Source organism: Rhineura floridana, chromosome 2 (assembly GCF_030035675.1).
Source record: "Rhineura floridana isolate rRhiFlo1 chromosome 2, rRhiFlo1.hap2, whole genome shotgun sequence".
In the NCBI taxonomy this organism is placed as follows: Eukaryota; Metazoa; Chordata; class Lepidosauria; order Squamata; family Rhineuridae; genus Rhineura; species Rhineura floridana.
Genome location: NC_084481.1, coordinates 31490889 through 31504399, shown reverse-complemented (window position 1 = coordinate 31504399; position 13511 = coordinate 31490889). Strand labels below are relative to the sequence as shown.

Here is a 13511-nt window from a genome sequence, read left to right as displayed (position 1 = left end):
ACTATCTACAAACGTGTTTATTAGGAGACATTCACACTAAAATTCTAGAGAATTTTCATGAGGGTTTGTTTTAAAAACTGCAAATTGCTGCAGAAATGTGCAGAACTGAATTTAAGACTGGGAAAATGAGAAACTTAGAGTCCCAAAACTGACAGATTTGCCCATCTCTAGCTGTCGAGCTCTCTGTTACCCATGGGTGCCACATTAGCAACCCCTGTTGTAAGACTTACTTAGAAAGTGTATGTAAATCTCTATGAACACTCAAAAGCGCTATGTCATTGCATGGCTACATCAGTTCCTAGGGTAGCTAGCCAACCTTACTTCCTTTGTGCCAACACAAGGAGTTCATATGTGATTGCTATACATGTGTGATAATCCTATTGTGATTATGTTTTTGCTGTTAGGGAAAAATATTTAAAACTGCAGTAGAAACAAGGACTAGATTAAGAATGATGGATGCCTGTTCAGAAGGTTCATAAGCAACAAGTAAGGCTAAATTATGTATATTTTTTCTTTCACAGACAAAACATGGATGCATACTCCTGAAGCTTTATCAAAGCACTATATTCCCTACAATGCAAAGGTGAGCAGTCTGCTTGCTTAGCTTATTTCTGTCTACCTGACAGCTGGCAATTGTCTAAATGCCCATTTTTTTAAATAAAAATTGCTGCTTGTTCTGCAGAATTGAAAGTGACTTAATCTGAAATGCAACAGAACACAAAACTTGGCAAAGTGTTTAACCTTAAGCATTATGTCCTTCAGTTGTTGTTTGGCTCATTTGTTACAAATAGACCTTGGGCTTCCTCATAGCTCACTAGAAATTCAAGTTCCTCTGTTGCGAGGGTGGTGAGACCTTTTGCTGGAGACAACCTGCACATCATCCCTAAAACATGTATAGCTCTACCTTTAACCCATAACGCACACAGAAAGTAAAATAAAGGTTGATTTTATTAAGAGGAGAAATGGGGGGAAATATTGCAGTTCACAATTACAAATAATAGCAAGGAGCGTTCTAACTATTACTCATTCGTTCGTTCTATAGCATGAGATAGACTAAAGTAGAGACTAAACCCTATGTACACTTCCAAGTCAAGCTCACCCACAGAGAGAAGAAAAGAAAAGAAAGGAGCTCAAGAGTTGTGTATACCTTTCCTGGAGAGTTGCTGTGAGTTTAAGGCTAAGAGAGAGACTTTCGTATCTAGCCCTATGAACCAATGCTCTGCCCTCGTGTAAACTGCACTAGATTTGAAAGATCTCACCCAAATCCTTAGCTCTGAAGATCTGTGTTTGTCCTGATGGTGCTGGGGGGTGTTGTTAAGTAAGTAAGGCATCTGTGGGAGCCCTCCAGAAGAGGAACTGACAACCCCTTCAAACCCCTCGAGTTTTATACTTTTTCTAATTAAACTAACCCCCAATACAAACATGAGCAGAGAGGTGGACATGACAGGTAAAAACAATAAAAGGATTTAGGGTTACTGGTGAAGGAATCTAGTTTTTTTCCAGAAACCATTCCCAAATAAATTCCCAGATAATGACTGCCATCTCCCCACTGTAAAGTCCTGATATTTCAGATAATCACTATCCTGTCTCCTTCTAAAGGTTAAGATTCATAAACACTATGCAGACTATTTCTTTGTTTGTAAGGACCACTTCTTCCTGGGAAACATTACCCCCCAAATTTTCATGCGAGTCAGGATGTCTATATGCTGAGGCTTCTAAGATATGTAGCTATGCAGAGTTCATAGAGAGGCTGTTTCCCAGGATTCCTTGCTGTTGCAGGCTTCCAAACCTTGGTTCACTGAGATGAATCAAAGATTCAAAATCCCCAATATTTCATTCATCCTTACACATTGTAGAAATTTCTTTTTGTCTGGCTGCTGCTGCAGTGGTAGCTCAGGGAGTTGGGAAAGAGTTTTCACCCCACAAACATTCTCCACTTTTTCTCCAATCCAAATCAAGCCTAGAAGTGTTTGTCCATTGCTAAATAAAGAGAAGCAAGTGAGGGATGAGGAGCAAGACTGTTATACTCAATCTGATATAAGAGCTATGTAACTGGCACCATGTTTTGTGACACATTAGTTTTCCTGGGATAAAATTCGTAACTGATCCTGTTGTCTTTGGGGGTGGGGGCTGAATCAAAAATTTGATCAGAAAAACATGCAACTAAGCACATTCATCTAATTGTTCCGCATAGCTTAATCTGCTTCCAAGATCAAGTTTTCCCCCTCCCTAAGAACTGTGACAGTGGAGACTGGGAGAGTGACTTGAAGGGATCACTGAAGCAATAAGCTGCATAGGGCATGGAAGCCTCAGGCCCTGTCCGCTAGGAAGCGTTCCTCATGTCTCCTTTCTGTTTTCTAAGGTGTTTCACTAGGTGTTGTCATCATGATTTCAAATGTTCCTAAACAGTGATGAGATCAAATTTTAATTGGGAAGACAGGTCATAAAACACTGGATTTTATCAGACTGGCCTTCTCCTTGGATCCATAACTGATCAGGTTTAGACACCCTGAATAGTGTTTTGGCCCTGAAGCTGAGGCATACTTTGTCAGTGGAAGTGAGGGAGGCCTCTCAGTTAGGTCATAGCAGGAAGGCTTGGTGGTGGGGTGGCATTTGTTGTTGTTATGTGCCTCCAAGTCGACTACAACATATGGTGACCCTATGAGTCAGTGACCTCCAAGAGCATCTGTCATGAACCACCCTGTTCAGATCTTGTAAGTTCAGGTCTGTGGCTTCCTCTATGGAATCAATCCATCTCTTATTTGGCCTTTTTTTCTACTCCCTGCTGTTTTCCCCAGCATTATTATCTTTTCTAATGAATCATGTCTTCTCATTATGTGTCCAAACTTTGATAACCTCAGTTTCATCATTTTAGTTTCTAGTGACAGTTCTGGTTTAATTTGTTCTAACACCCAATTATTTGTCTTTTTCGCAGTCCATGGTATCTGCAAAGCTCTTCTCCAACACCACATGGGGTGGCATAGAGGCCTTGATTATACATAAAATTGGTTTAACTTCTAATTCTCAACTATCTCCAAATTCAGACTAATTCTGAATTAGACTGAATTCACCAACACTACTCCTAACAACTAGAAATTGAGTTTTTAAATAAAAACACATACACACAAGGAAACTCTCAGGCAGCTATGTTTTCTGCCCTAGGTGTTGCTGCCTCATGAATGCAAGAAATTGGGTCACTTGATTGTACAATATCTCTTGTTGCCAATGACAAAGTAGGAATTGTCAGTTGCTCATGAGCTAGATAGTGAAAGAAATTGTGCAGCACTTCCAAAATAGTGGCCATCTCCCTCTTTGAGTGTTGATTATGGCTTAAGGCTCAGAATAACTAGTTTAAATCAGCCAGCTTCCAACTATACTCAAAGCAGATGTTGGCTGAATTATCTTGGAAAGGATATCACAGAAAACAAAATATGTAGAAACAAGAAAATGCCACTGAAATTAGCAGTAGTGCAAGTCTAGAAGAAGATCAAGAGTGAAAACTGTGTTGCCTGTAGTCTCTAGTATGCAGTTATTATGGGTGCCCATGGATTTTAGTGGGCATCTGTGCAGTAAATCTGGGGCTGATTTGTAACCAATGCAGTAAATCTAGGGCTAATTTGTAACCAGTGCTTATATGATCAACCAGCAGGTTTGGAATTGCCAAGAGTTTATCCAACAAAGTCTGCTGATATTTGTCTGGTTTTCTGGACGTGATACAAGTTTGTACTGTCAGTTTGTATAAAATTAGTTACGGGCAGGAAAAAAAGACATCTGGTACTTGAAATTCAGATCTGACTTTAACAATATAGTTATTAATCCTTTGACATAGGTACTGGACTATGATGAAGTGAAGATGGGTCCATAAGAACAGCATTAATTGTAGAATTTATCTGTTACCAAAATATATTATTCAGAAAGCAGATGACCAGATATTGCACATGGTGTACCTCTTGCGGGGCTCAGCTATATCATTTCAAATGTAATATGTGAAATCACACATTTAAATGCTCTCCCTACACGTTCATAACTGGTTTGTCGAGGAGAACATTCTAGATGATCCCTTTCCCTAAGTTGCAGATCTCTTATTTGTAAGGAGTATTTTATAGGAAAGAGCATTCAATAGATTTTCCTCCACTACAGTCCAAACAGTACCACCTCACAATGGGTACATTCTGTGGTGCTTCTGGTGTGTTGGAGATACTGGATTTTGATTTATAAAGTAACATTCTTTCTGATGGAAAATTCACTGCCTTTTCTCAGAGTCATTTCTGTGGGTCACACTAGAAGTGAAGTGATAGATATTCCACAGTATTTATTATACTAAGTGGCCCCAGTTGGCTGCTTTGAAGACCATGGATGATGAACTGTGGTAGAGAGTTTTGAAACCCGCTCTTCCCGCATGTTACATACACACTCCTCTCAAGGCTGCTATTAGAGCCACTGGAAGAAAAGGCAGACATAGATGCATACCTGCCTCCCCACCCCCCAGCAGAACTAATAGTACCAAAATAGAAGGGGGTATTTGCATGGGAAGAAAGGGCATGAGAAGAAAAAGCTCAACTGCCTCTACATAAGCTCCACTTACCAGGTCTTCAGAGCATTCACCTGGGGGCTATTCATTATTCAAGGTAAAGACAGAGATCTTAACAGCAGATCTTACATATCATGTCTAGTTGGGTCTACAGTTGTATGGTATAGTAACCATGCAGCTGGAATAAAGATGTGTTTTGAGAGCTGCAGGAGGCATGAATAACTCAGATGCAGCTGATCTGGCAGCTTCTTTTGCAAAGATGGTAAAGGTAGGAAGTTGTTCCTTTAATCCTCCTTTCCAAATTCTGTGATGTTTAACAGAATAATTGAAATCAGGGTTCTACTGAAAAACCTTAACAATCAGTGCTTGATTTTTAAATAATATTTTGCTCAACTTGAGTCTCCCCAAAGTGCTATATGTTCTCATTCAGAAGAAAGCCATAAAGAAATGGTTATCTTTCAAGATCATTTATTTTTCAGTAGTAAGACTATATATGCAAGACAGGATAGTAGGTTAAAATTTCTAATGGGATTTTCATGTTTACTCATTAGTTCAAATAGTATTCAGACTTCACCTTGTATTCTGAAACATTTGTTGTGGATTTTGAAATAAAAACATTTGTAGTACTTCAGTTAAGGAAAGATGCTGAACAGAGATTACTGTTTTGATTTCTTTGATTTACGAGTCAATGTCAAGTTTAGAATTTAATTATAATTTTATGACATTTTAGACTGCAACTCTGCTGAGATGAGCCATAAAAGCATTGTTTTATGTTATGGAATCTTACTAAGACTACATTTATAAGATTTTTAAAAATCAAATACAGATAGCTTTTAAAGCTCATCCCTCCTCAGCCCCCCAGTGGGGATTATTTCCTGTTGCAGCCACAATAAGATAGCTAAGGGGCAGATATTCAGTTGCTGTAAATTGGCAGAGATCCTTTAACACCAAGTTTGCTATACTGAATTACATGGCCTGTGAACTGCTGTGCAGATAAATATTTTTACTGTGGTATATTGGTTCCAACTATTGGGCATAATCCAACCTAAGTACTGTTAGGCATCTATTTAATTATCTCATTGAAATCAATAATGCGACTGTTATTCATCTGCTTTCCTAAGGCTACTCTATAAAAAAACACCCCATCATCCTTTTTAATAGAACACTTCTCTTGTAACTGTACTATACAAAATAGTATTCAAACAACTTTGTAAATTAGGAATATAATAAAATAACATTCCAGTCCAAGAAGAAGAAAAAAATAAAAGAGTCCTGACCCTGGAACTCTGGCAGGAAGAACTGCTGGCTTGATCTCTGCAGATGGTTGGAGGATGGTACTGCCGATTCCAGCCCAGCAGGAATGAGGAGTCACAAGGATTCAAGACAATCCCAGTTGGCCTCTACAAGGCTACTGACATTGACCTGGCTTTTACTCAGAGCATAGATGGAGCTGCTTAGCCACTTCTCTGCCTGCTTAGTTGTGTGCTTGACTGCTTTATTCTCCACTGTCTCAACCATTTGTGGAACTATCCATTAGCCCGCAAACTACCAGCTGTAACATTATGAATTAGCCATACCTGTATCCTTTGGTATCCAGAAAATACTTAAAATCTACCAATTTTTTTCATAGTATTTTAATTGATGAGTGGGGAACCTTTTTTGGGTGGGGGCTACATTAACCCTATGAGAAGCTGTTTGAGGTTGCATTCCAGCAATGGACAGGGCCAGACCCATACATACACTCTTAACACACACACACACAGAGAGACATAATTACATAGCTGTGTGTGTATTTATTTATTTATTGCACTTGTATACCGCCCCATAGCCGAAGCTCTCTGGGCGGTTTACAGCAATCAAAAACACCAAAAACAAATACACAATATAAACACATATTTTAAAAACAATTTAAAACACAATCTTAAAAGGTAAAACAATATGAAAACAATTTTTTCCCATGGAAACAGAAACATATATTTAATTCTTACCACTCAAGATTCACCTTGGGGAGGGAGGGGGAAACTGTACAGTAGGGCCCTGCTTTTCGGCGGCCCACTTTTCGGTGTTCCGCTAATACGGCGGCTTTCAATTAGAGTAAGCCCCACTCATACGGCACTTGTTCTGCTTTTACAGCATTTTTCAGGCGGTGGACACCATTTTATTGACAGAATTCCGCTTTTTGGCGGGTTTCACTTTTAGGTGGGGGTCTGGAACGTAACCCGCCGTGTGAGTGTGGCCCTACTGTACCTATTTTCTGTTCTGACTGAAAGAGGCAAAAAGAACTCAGTAACTACAGCTGAAGAGAGCCAATGCCGTGTAATGGTTAGAAGGTTGGACTATGACCTGGAAGACCAGGATTCGAATCCCCACACAGCTGTGAAGCGCACTGAATGTCAGCCTAACCTATGTCACAGGGTTGTTGTGATGATAAAATGGAAAGTGAACAACCATGTATACCACTTTGAGTTCCTTGGAAGAAAGGTGGTGTATAAATGTAATAAATAAATAATGAATAAATAAGAATGCAAATAAGGTGAGGCAAGAGAAGGTGAGAAAGCCTTGGGGCTGCTGGCTTTCAACCAGTTATACCTCTGCATGCTGAACAGAGTCATCCACCTCTGAGGAGGGTTGGGCAGTGGCAGCAGCAGAAGTAGCAGCAGTGAGAACAGCATGAAAAGGACTGCTGGGGCAAGCACTGGCCTGCTGAAGGAGAAACCAACTTCCATTATCTGGAAGCACTGTGCCTTCCAGCCACTCATCCATAAGAGCAAGGCTGGCTGTGGGTGGAAGAATTCTAATACTGTATTTTTTAAATTTAAATTGTATTTATTGTATTTATTAAAAATAATAAACAAATTGTTATTGTAACTTGTTGTGGGACCTCCTGGTGAAAGGTGGGGGGAGATCAAATAATAAATAAAGGGAGTGTTTTGCCTGTTTCCATGAAGCAAATACCAATGACACACATAGAACAAAGCCGATATTTACATTTATCAAATGAAATGGGTTTTGACATAGTTGCTTATCTTGAACAAACTACTGTGGTGGAATCAACTCAGTATTCTGAAGCCTTAATTGTACACAAATATTTATGTCCCTACCATCCAGAAAACACATTTGTATATGAGATAACAAACAGAATTTGTTCAGCACATAAAACAGTTCAAAACTCAGAATATACTTCCCAAGTTGTTAGATCTGTAACATACGGAAGAAAGATGATCACCTTCTAGCCATACAGGTGCAACTGAGTGGTATGCTGCAATACTGGATACATTTTTAAAAATTTATTTAGAGTGTTTATAGCCTCCTCTTCAGCCAAAAAGGGTCACAGAATGGCTTACATACAATCAGTTAAAACAATACAGTCCCTGCCCACAAACTTACATGACACACAAGGGAAAGGGGACAGGTAGGCAACAGAGAAAAGGCAAACTGAGATAACAGTTCTTCAGTAGTAGTACTTATAAAGACCAGTGTAATAAAATCAGTTTAAGGGTAGGAAGTGCGTGATGGAGTTGGTCTTTTGAAAAAAATTGCTGGAATGAACCCTGTTTCTCATCTCTCTCACTGAGGCAGCCTGATGGAATGGCCACTGCCAGGTGACAGTTAAAGGAGAGGAAACCTGATGGAGCTACTCTTTCAGCAGAGCTGATGAGATGTGTCCTGCATCCCATCTCTTCCTTTGAGGCAGCCTGATGGAATGGCCACTGTCATTTTAGTACAGCGCATGCATTAAGAAAACTACTGTACCTATTAACATTTCAATTTTATATTGTTTAATGGGGCTTACTCCCAGATAACTGTGCATAGGATTACACCCTAAATGCATAAATCTGATAATATCTCACAAAAATTCTCTGTGATAGACACTCATGCATTTGCTATTTAGAACAATAAACCATTGAGGAAATATGTTTAATTATTTTAGTAGAATAAGCTGAGTAAAGTAGGAAGTGTGGTGTGGTGCAACAGTAAAGGTAAAGGTGTCCGCGCACTTGTAGTGCAAGTTGTTTCCGACTCTTAGGGTGATGTCTTGCAACGTTTACTAGGCAGACCGTATATATGGGGTGGGATTGCCAGTTCCTTCCCCGGCCTTTTTTTACCCCCCAGTGTATGCCGGGTACTCATTTTACCGACCACGGATGGATGGAAGGCTGAGTGGACCTCGACCCCTTTTACCGGAGATTCGACTTCCTCCTTCCGTTGGAATTGAACTCCGGCCGTGAGCAGAGCTTCGGCTGCATTACCGCTGCTTACCACTCTGCGCCACTGTGCAGTGGAGAAAAAATGAGTAGAACTCCTGAAGTGTTGGTGAAATCCCTTTCAGCAGGTATTGTGGATTCTAATAAGATGCTACATAGAACAAGAAAAAGATACACAATGATCACAAATTTATAAAATTGTCACTTCTTAAAAGTTTTACACTGTTGCTTTGTGGGCCCTTTTAAGCCTGGCTCTGTTCTAACTATAATAAAGCTAACAACCATTAATTTGCCTTGGAGATGAGTTAAGCCTCTAGTGAGCTTATTAGGGATTACCCTATTAATTATTGCCATTGCATGGATCCAGCCTGAGGTGGTGCCATGTAATCTAGGCATTTGTTACCCTTCACATCTCTTCAGGTTTCATGAATCTCTGCTCACTGGAGACTTAACAGAGTAGTGTGGTTGAATGCAGAAGACTTAAAATGGAGGGAAAACATTGCATAATTTGCCACCCTGGGCTCCTTCTGGGAAGAAGGGTGGGATAAAAATTTAATAAATAAATAATTTGCATGAAACGTAAAGAAATTTCACCTACACTCTTATTTGTAGCATTATAACATAATGCTTGGAAAGATTAGAATCAAAAATATGATTCAATATTGATGGAAGCCCAGCCCCCTTCAAGGTAATAAATGCAGTTACAGATGCATTCACCTTTCTTAACTTCCCCACCAACATAAACCATAGCATGTGTATCCTGAGATGCACTGTGAATGTGTTTCGGGCTACTGGGGAGTCTTTGCAGTTAAGAGGAAGAAGAGGTGGGTCTTAGAGCTGGTACTGTTTGGGATATTTAAAACAAAAATCTCTCACTGCAAAAAAAGTAGCATGTCCTTTCCTGAATCCATTAAGGATTGCATTTATAGAGGGGTAGCCAAACTCATGCCCTCCAAATGTTGTTGGCTTCCAACTTCCATTATCCCTGCTGGCTGGGGCTGATAGGAATTGCTCAACTATAGCATCTAGAGGGCACCACATTGACTAAGCTTGCATTAATACAAAACTACCAAGAGACATCCCTTCTGTGTCACAATTCTTATAGTGGGGAGATCACATACATCACACTACATTGGGGGAAAATGTTCTATAGCAAGAATCTAGTGGTTGCTCCCTCAAAATGGTGGGGAAAGACTGAGGCCATAATCCACTTACCTGAACTCAGTGGGCTTACTTATTTATTTTTTTATTATTATTACTTGTTTCATTTATAGACCACCCATAGCAAGTGGCTCTCTGGGCGGTGTACAAAAAGGTTAAAATACAAAATATCAACAATAAAATCAGACAACAAACAATAAACACAAGCAGCAACTAAAGAAAAAAAGAAAAAATTAAAAAATTAAATTATAACATAAACGCTTAAAATGCCTGGGAGCATAGCCAGGTCTTAACCTGGCGCCGAAAAGATAGAAGCGTAGGCGCCAGGTGTACTTCTTCGGGGAGGCTGTTCCACAGTTCGGGGGCCACTACAGAAAAGGCCCTAGATCGAGTAACTGTCCTCCGGGCTTCTCGATGGGTTGGTACCCGGAGGAGGGCCTTAGATGCTGAGCGAAGTGACCGGGTAGGTTCATAGCGGGAGAGGCGTTCCACAAGATATTGCAGTCCCACTTCTGAGTGATCTAGCCAACATATACTGTATATAATTAGACTTTCAAAAAGCTTTTGATAAAGCACCTCACCAAAGACTCCTAAGTAACTTCAAAAGTCATGGATTAAGGAGAGAGGTCCTCTTATGGATCAGTAACTTGTTAAAGAGCAGGAAACAGAGTAGGAATAAATTGACAGATCTCCCAGTGAAGGGATGTAGAAAGTGGAGTACCCCAAGGATCAGTTTTGAAACCTGTGATTTTTAACTTGTTCATAAATGATACAGTTAAGGATAAGTAGTAAAGTAGCCAAATTTCCTGATGATACCAAATTGTCCAATACAGGTAAAACAAAAAGGGATAGCATAGAGGTCCAAAAAAACCTCTTCATACTGGGTATATGGACATTAAAATAGCAAATGCAATAGTGAACAAGTGTAAAGTGATGCATATTGGGGCAAGAAAATATAATTTCACATATACTCTAATGGGATCTGAACTGATGGTGACTGACCAGTAACGAGACCTTGGGGTTGTAGTGGATAGCTCAATGAAGATGTCAGCCCAGGGTGTGGCAGCTATGGAAGAGGCAATGTTTTGGACTTAGCTACCATCAGCCCCAGCCAGCATGACCATGCTAGCTGGGGATGATGGAGATGTAATCCAAAACACCTGGGGGACCCCAGCTTGGGAAAGGGTGCAATATTAAGAAAGGCAAGCAAGGCCATTTGCTTATAATAGGCTTTATAAATAACATGATGATGAAGTACTGAGAACATTTTCAAGTTCTGCAGCACTGATTGTTATAAAGTGAGAAATCATAAGAAAAGTTGCTTTGACGACTAAGCGTTGAAGTAATGTAATGTTAAAGGAATTTCATCTCTTGGGTTTACGGGAAAATAAACTAAAAGTGTGAGATAACACAGCAATAATGGTATGGTAGATAGATTACTAAGATATTTGCCAGTAATAGTAATTGAGTTGGAAGCGGGAACAATAAGGGGACCTCTGGCTGAGAAATGAGGAGAATTAAAAATCAAATGAGATCTAAGCAAACTGAAAGTGTTATTTGATTCAAGGATGTGAAGGTGCTGCTTGACTAATTTATGATAAGGGGTGCTTTAAATACAGGTCATAGTGTATTCCTCAACTAAAGGCAATGAGCTTAATTTTGGACATAAATGAAGAAATGTAAAGTACATAAATCAATACATGAAAGTTAGGAAACCAGCAGTGAGTGATGGCCCAGTAAAGAACTGAGTCATGTTAATGTAACTGATATTCCAGGGTGAACAAACAGACTGCTTCAGGTGCCCTTCCTGCTGATAAACTGGGAGAGTGTCCGGCAGCCCTATGTTACTGTTTAATCATTCATAGGAAGTTTATGATAAATTAGCTTTTCAGTAATTCACAAAAGATGTAGCCATCGGCACAAAAGCTTTCTCAGCATATTGTCATAATACAGTATATCCTCAAACTTCCAGGAGAACATTTTATGATCCATCCATTTTTACTGTCAAAAAAATGAGAAGCTGAAAGTTAGGAGAGGCCTGCTATTTGGGGGGCATGTATGTTCCTTAAAAAAAGAAAAATGTAAATGAAAGCTAAAAATGCTTTAAAAAATCAAAAATATTTGTGTAATATATTCACGCTAGTTTATACTATCATGAGATGTGAAAGGAACAAAATTGTAATAGCATGATGCTGTGTTAAGGTGACATGTAGGGAAAGAATAGCACTCACAGATGGAGATATACCTTGAAGCCGAGAAGAACAATCTGAGGGTGCTTAATATCCAATAATTGCCTCTTTGGTTGCTGGTATAGGAGAAATCCTATCATCATCATCATCGTCATCATCATCATCATTACTATTATTATTATTTGCATTTATATACCGCCCCATAGCTGAAGCTCTCTGGGCGATTTACAACAATTAAAAACATTAAAAACAAATATACAACTTTAAAAAAAAAACATTTTTAAAAAGCAATTTAAAAACACATGCTAAATATGATTTATTACATAAATATTACAATCCATTATTAGTATGCATGGAATTGGTCCACTTTAAGGACTTTTAAAAAGGCTTTATAAACAGTCTAGCTCTACTTGTCTGATTTACAAGCTGTTCTGGAAAGTATGATTGCTTTCCAAAGGCTCTTAGATGACAAGATCTAGCCATCCATCCATTGGCCTAGTTCAAAATCATTCTGTCAACCTAACAGACTGGTATCAATTTGAACTTGTTCTTTGTCTGCCAGCCGATACTTTTACCATTCCATTTTTTCCCCTTCAGGAAAAAAGTTGAGATTAATATCAATATTTTTAAAGAAAATATCTGTTTTTAAATGAAGTGGTGATAAATTGAAGGAAATATCAATAAAATATTGGTAAAATTATTGATATCAATATTTTAGACTTGGATTATTTTTTTTAAAAAAAATCCTGTCCCAAAAATAGCCATGGAAAATCATTACATAAAAATATGATCCACAACTATTCTGAATTGGGCAGAATCCATGCTCCCCCCATATTCTCTGTTAATTCTTCCCTCTTCCAACACACACTGGAAATTTGCTACATCGCTTCCTCTCTTATAACTACCAGATTCTCCTGACATCAGAGGATTCTGCTTTTCCATTTCACCATGGGAGTGGTGGAGGGATGGCTTAAAATCTCCTTTGATTTTTGTTTTAATTTCCCCTCCCTGCCCTCCTCAAAAAGTTACCAAACAATCCCTTCAATACTGTCCTTCAAGACGACTTGGAAACTTCAACTGGTCCAAAATACAGCAGCCAGACTGCTGCCTGGAGTTCCATTTAGAACTCATGTAACTAGGATTGCCAGGTCAGAAGCATCCCAAACCCTGTGATTTCCAGGGAGGGCCCAAGTGATGTCATGGGGTGGGCCCAAGTGATGTCATAGGGTGGGCCCTTGTGATGTCACAGGGGTGGGCCCTAGTGATGTCATTAAGCATATCAATCACAGTTGCTTGGAGCACACCACTCAAAACAAAACAAAAGTCTCTGGTTTTATTTTTTTTATTTATTTTTATTTATTAAACTTGTATACCGCCCCATAGCCGAAGCTCTCTGGGCGGTTTACAATAACTAAAAACAAATAC

At 39.2% G+C, this 13511-nt stretch overlaps 1 protein-coding gene across 9 annotated transcripts in view; it reads left to right on the top strand.

Moving 5' to 3' along the window:
• GULP1 (GULP PTB domain containing engulfment adaptor 1) overlaps positions 1–13511 on the top strand; it is a 334104-nt gene that overhangs the window by 233548 nt on the left and 87045 nt on the right. For all 9 annotated transcript variants that reach the window (XM_061608241.1, XM_061608236.1, XM_061608244.1 and 6 more), the window contains one exon: positions 522–583. In XM_061608241.1, coding sequence (XP_061464225.1) covers positions 522–583 — 62 coding nt within the window. The remainder of the gene's footprint in view (positions 1–521; positions 584–13511) is intronic.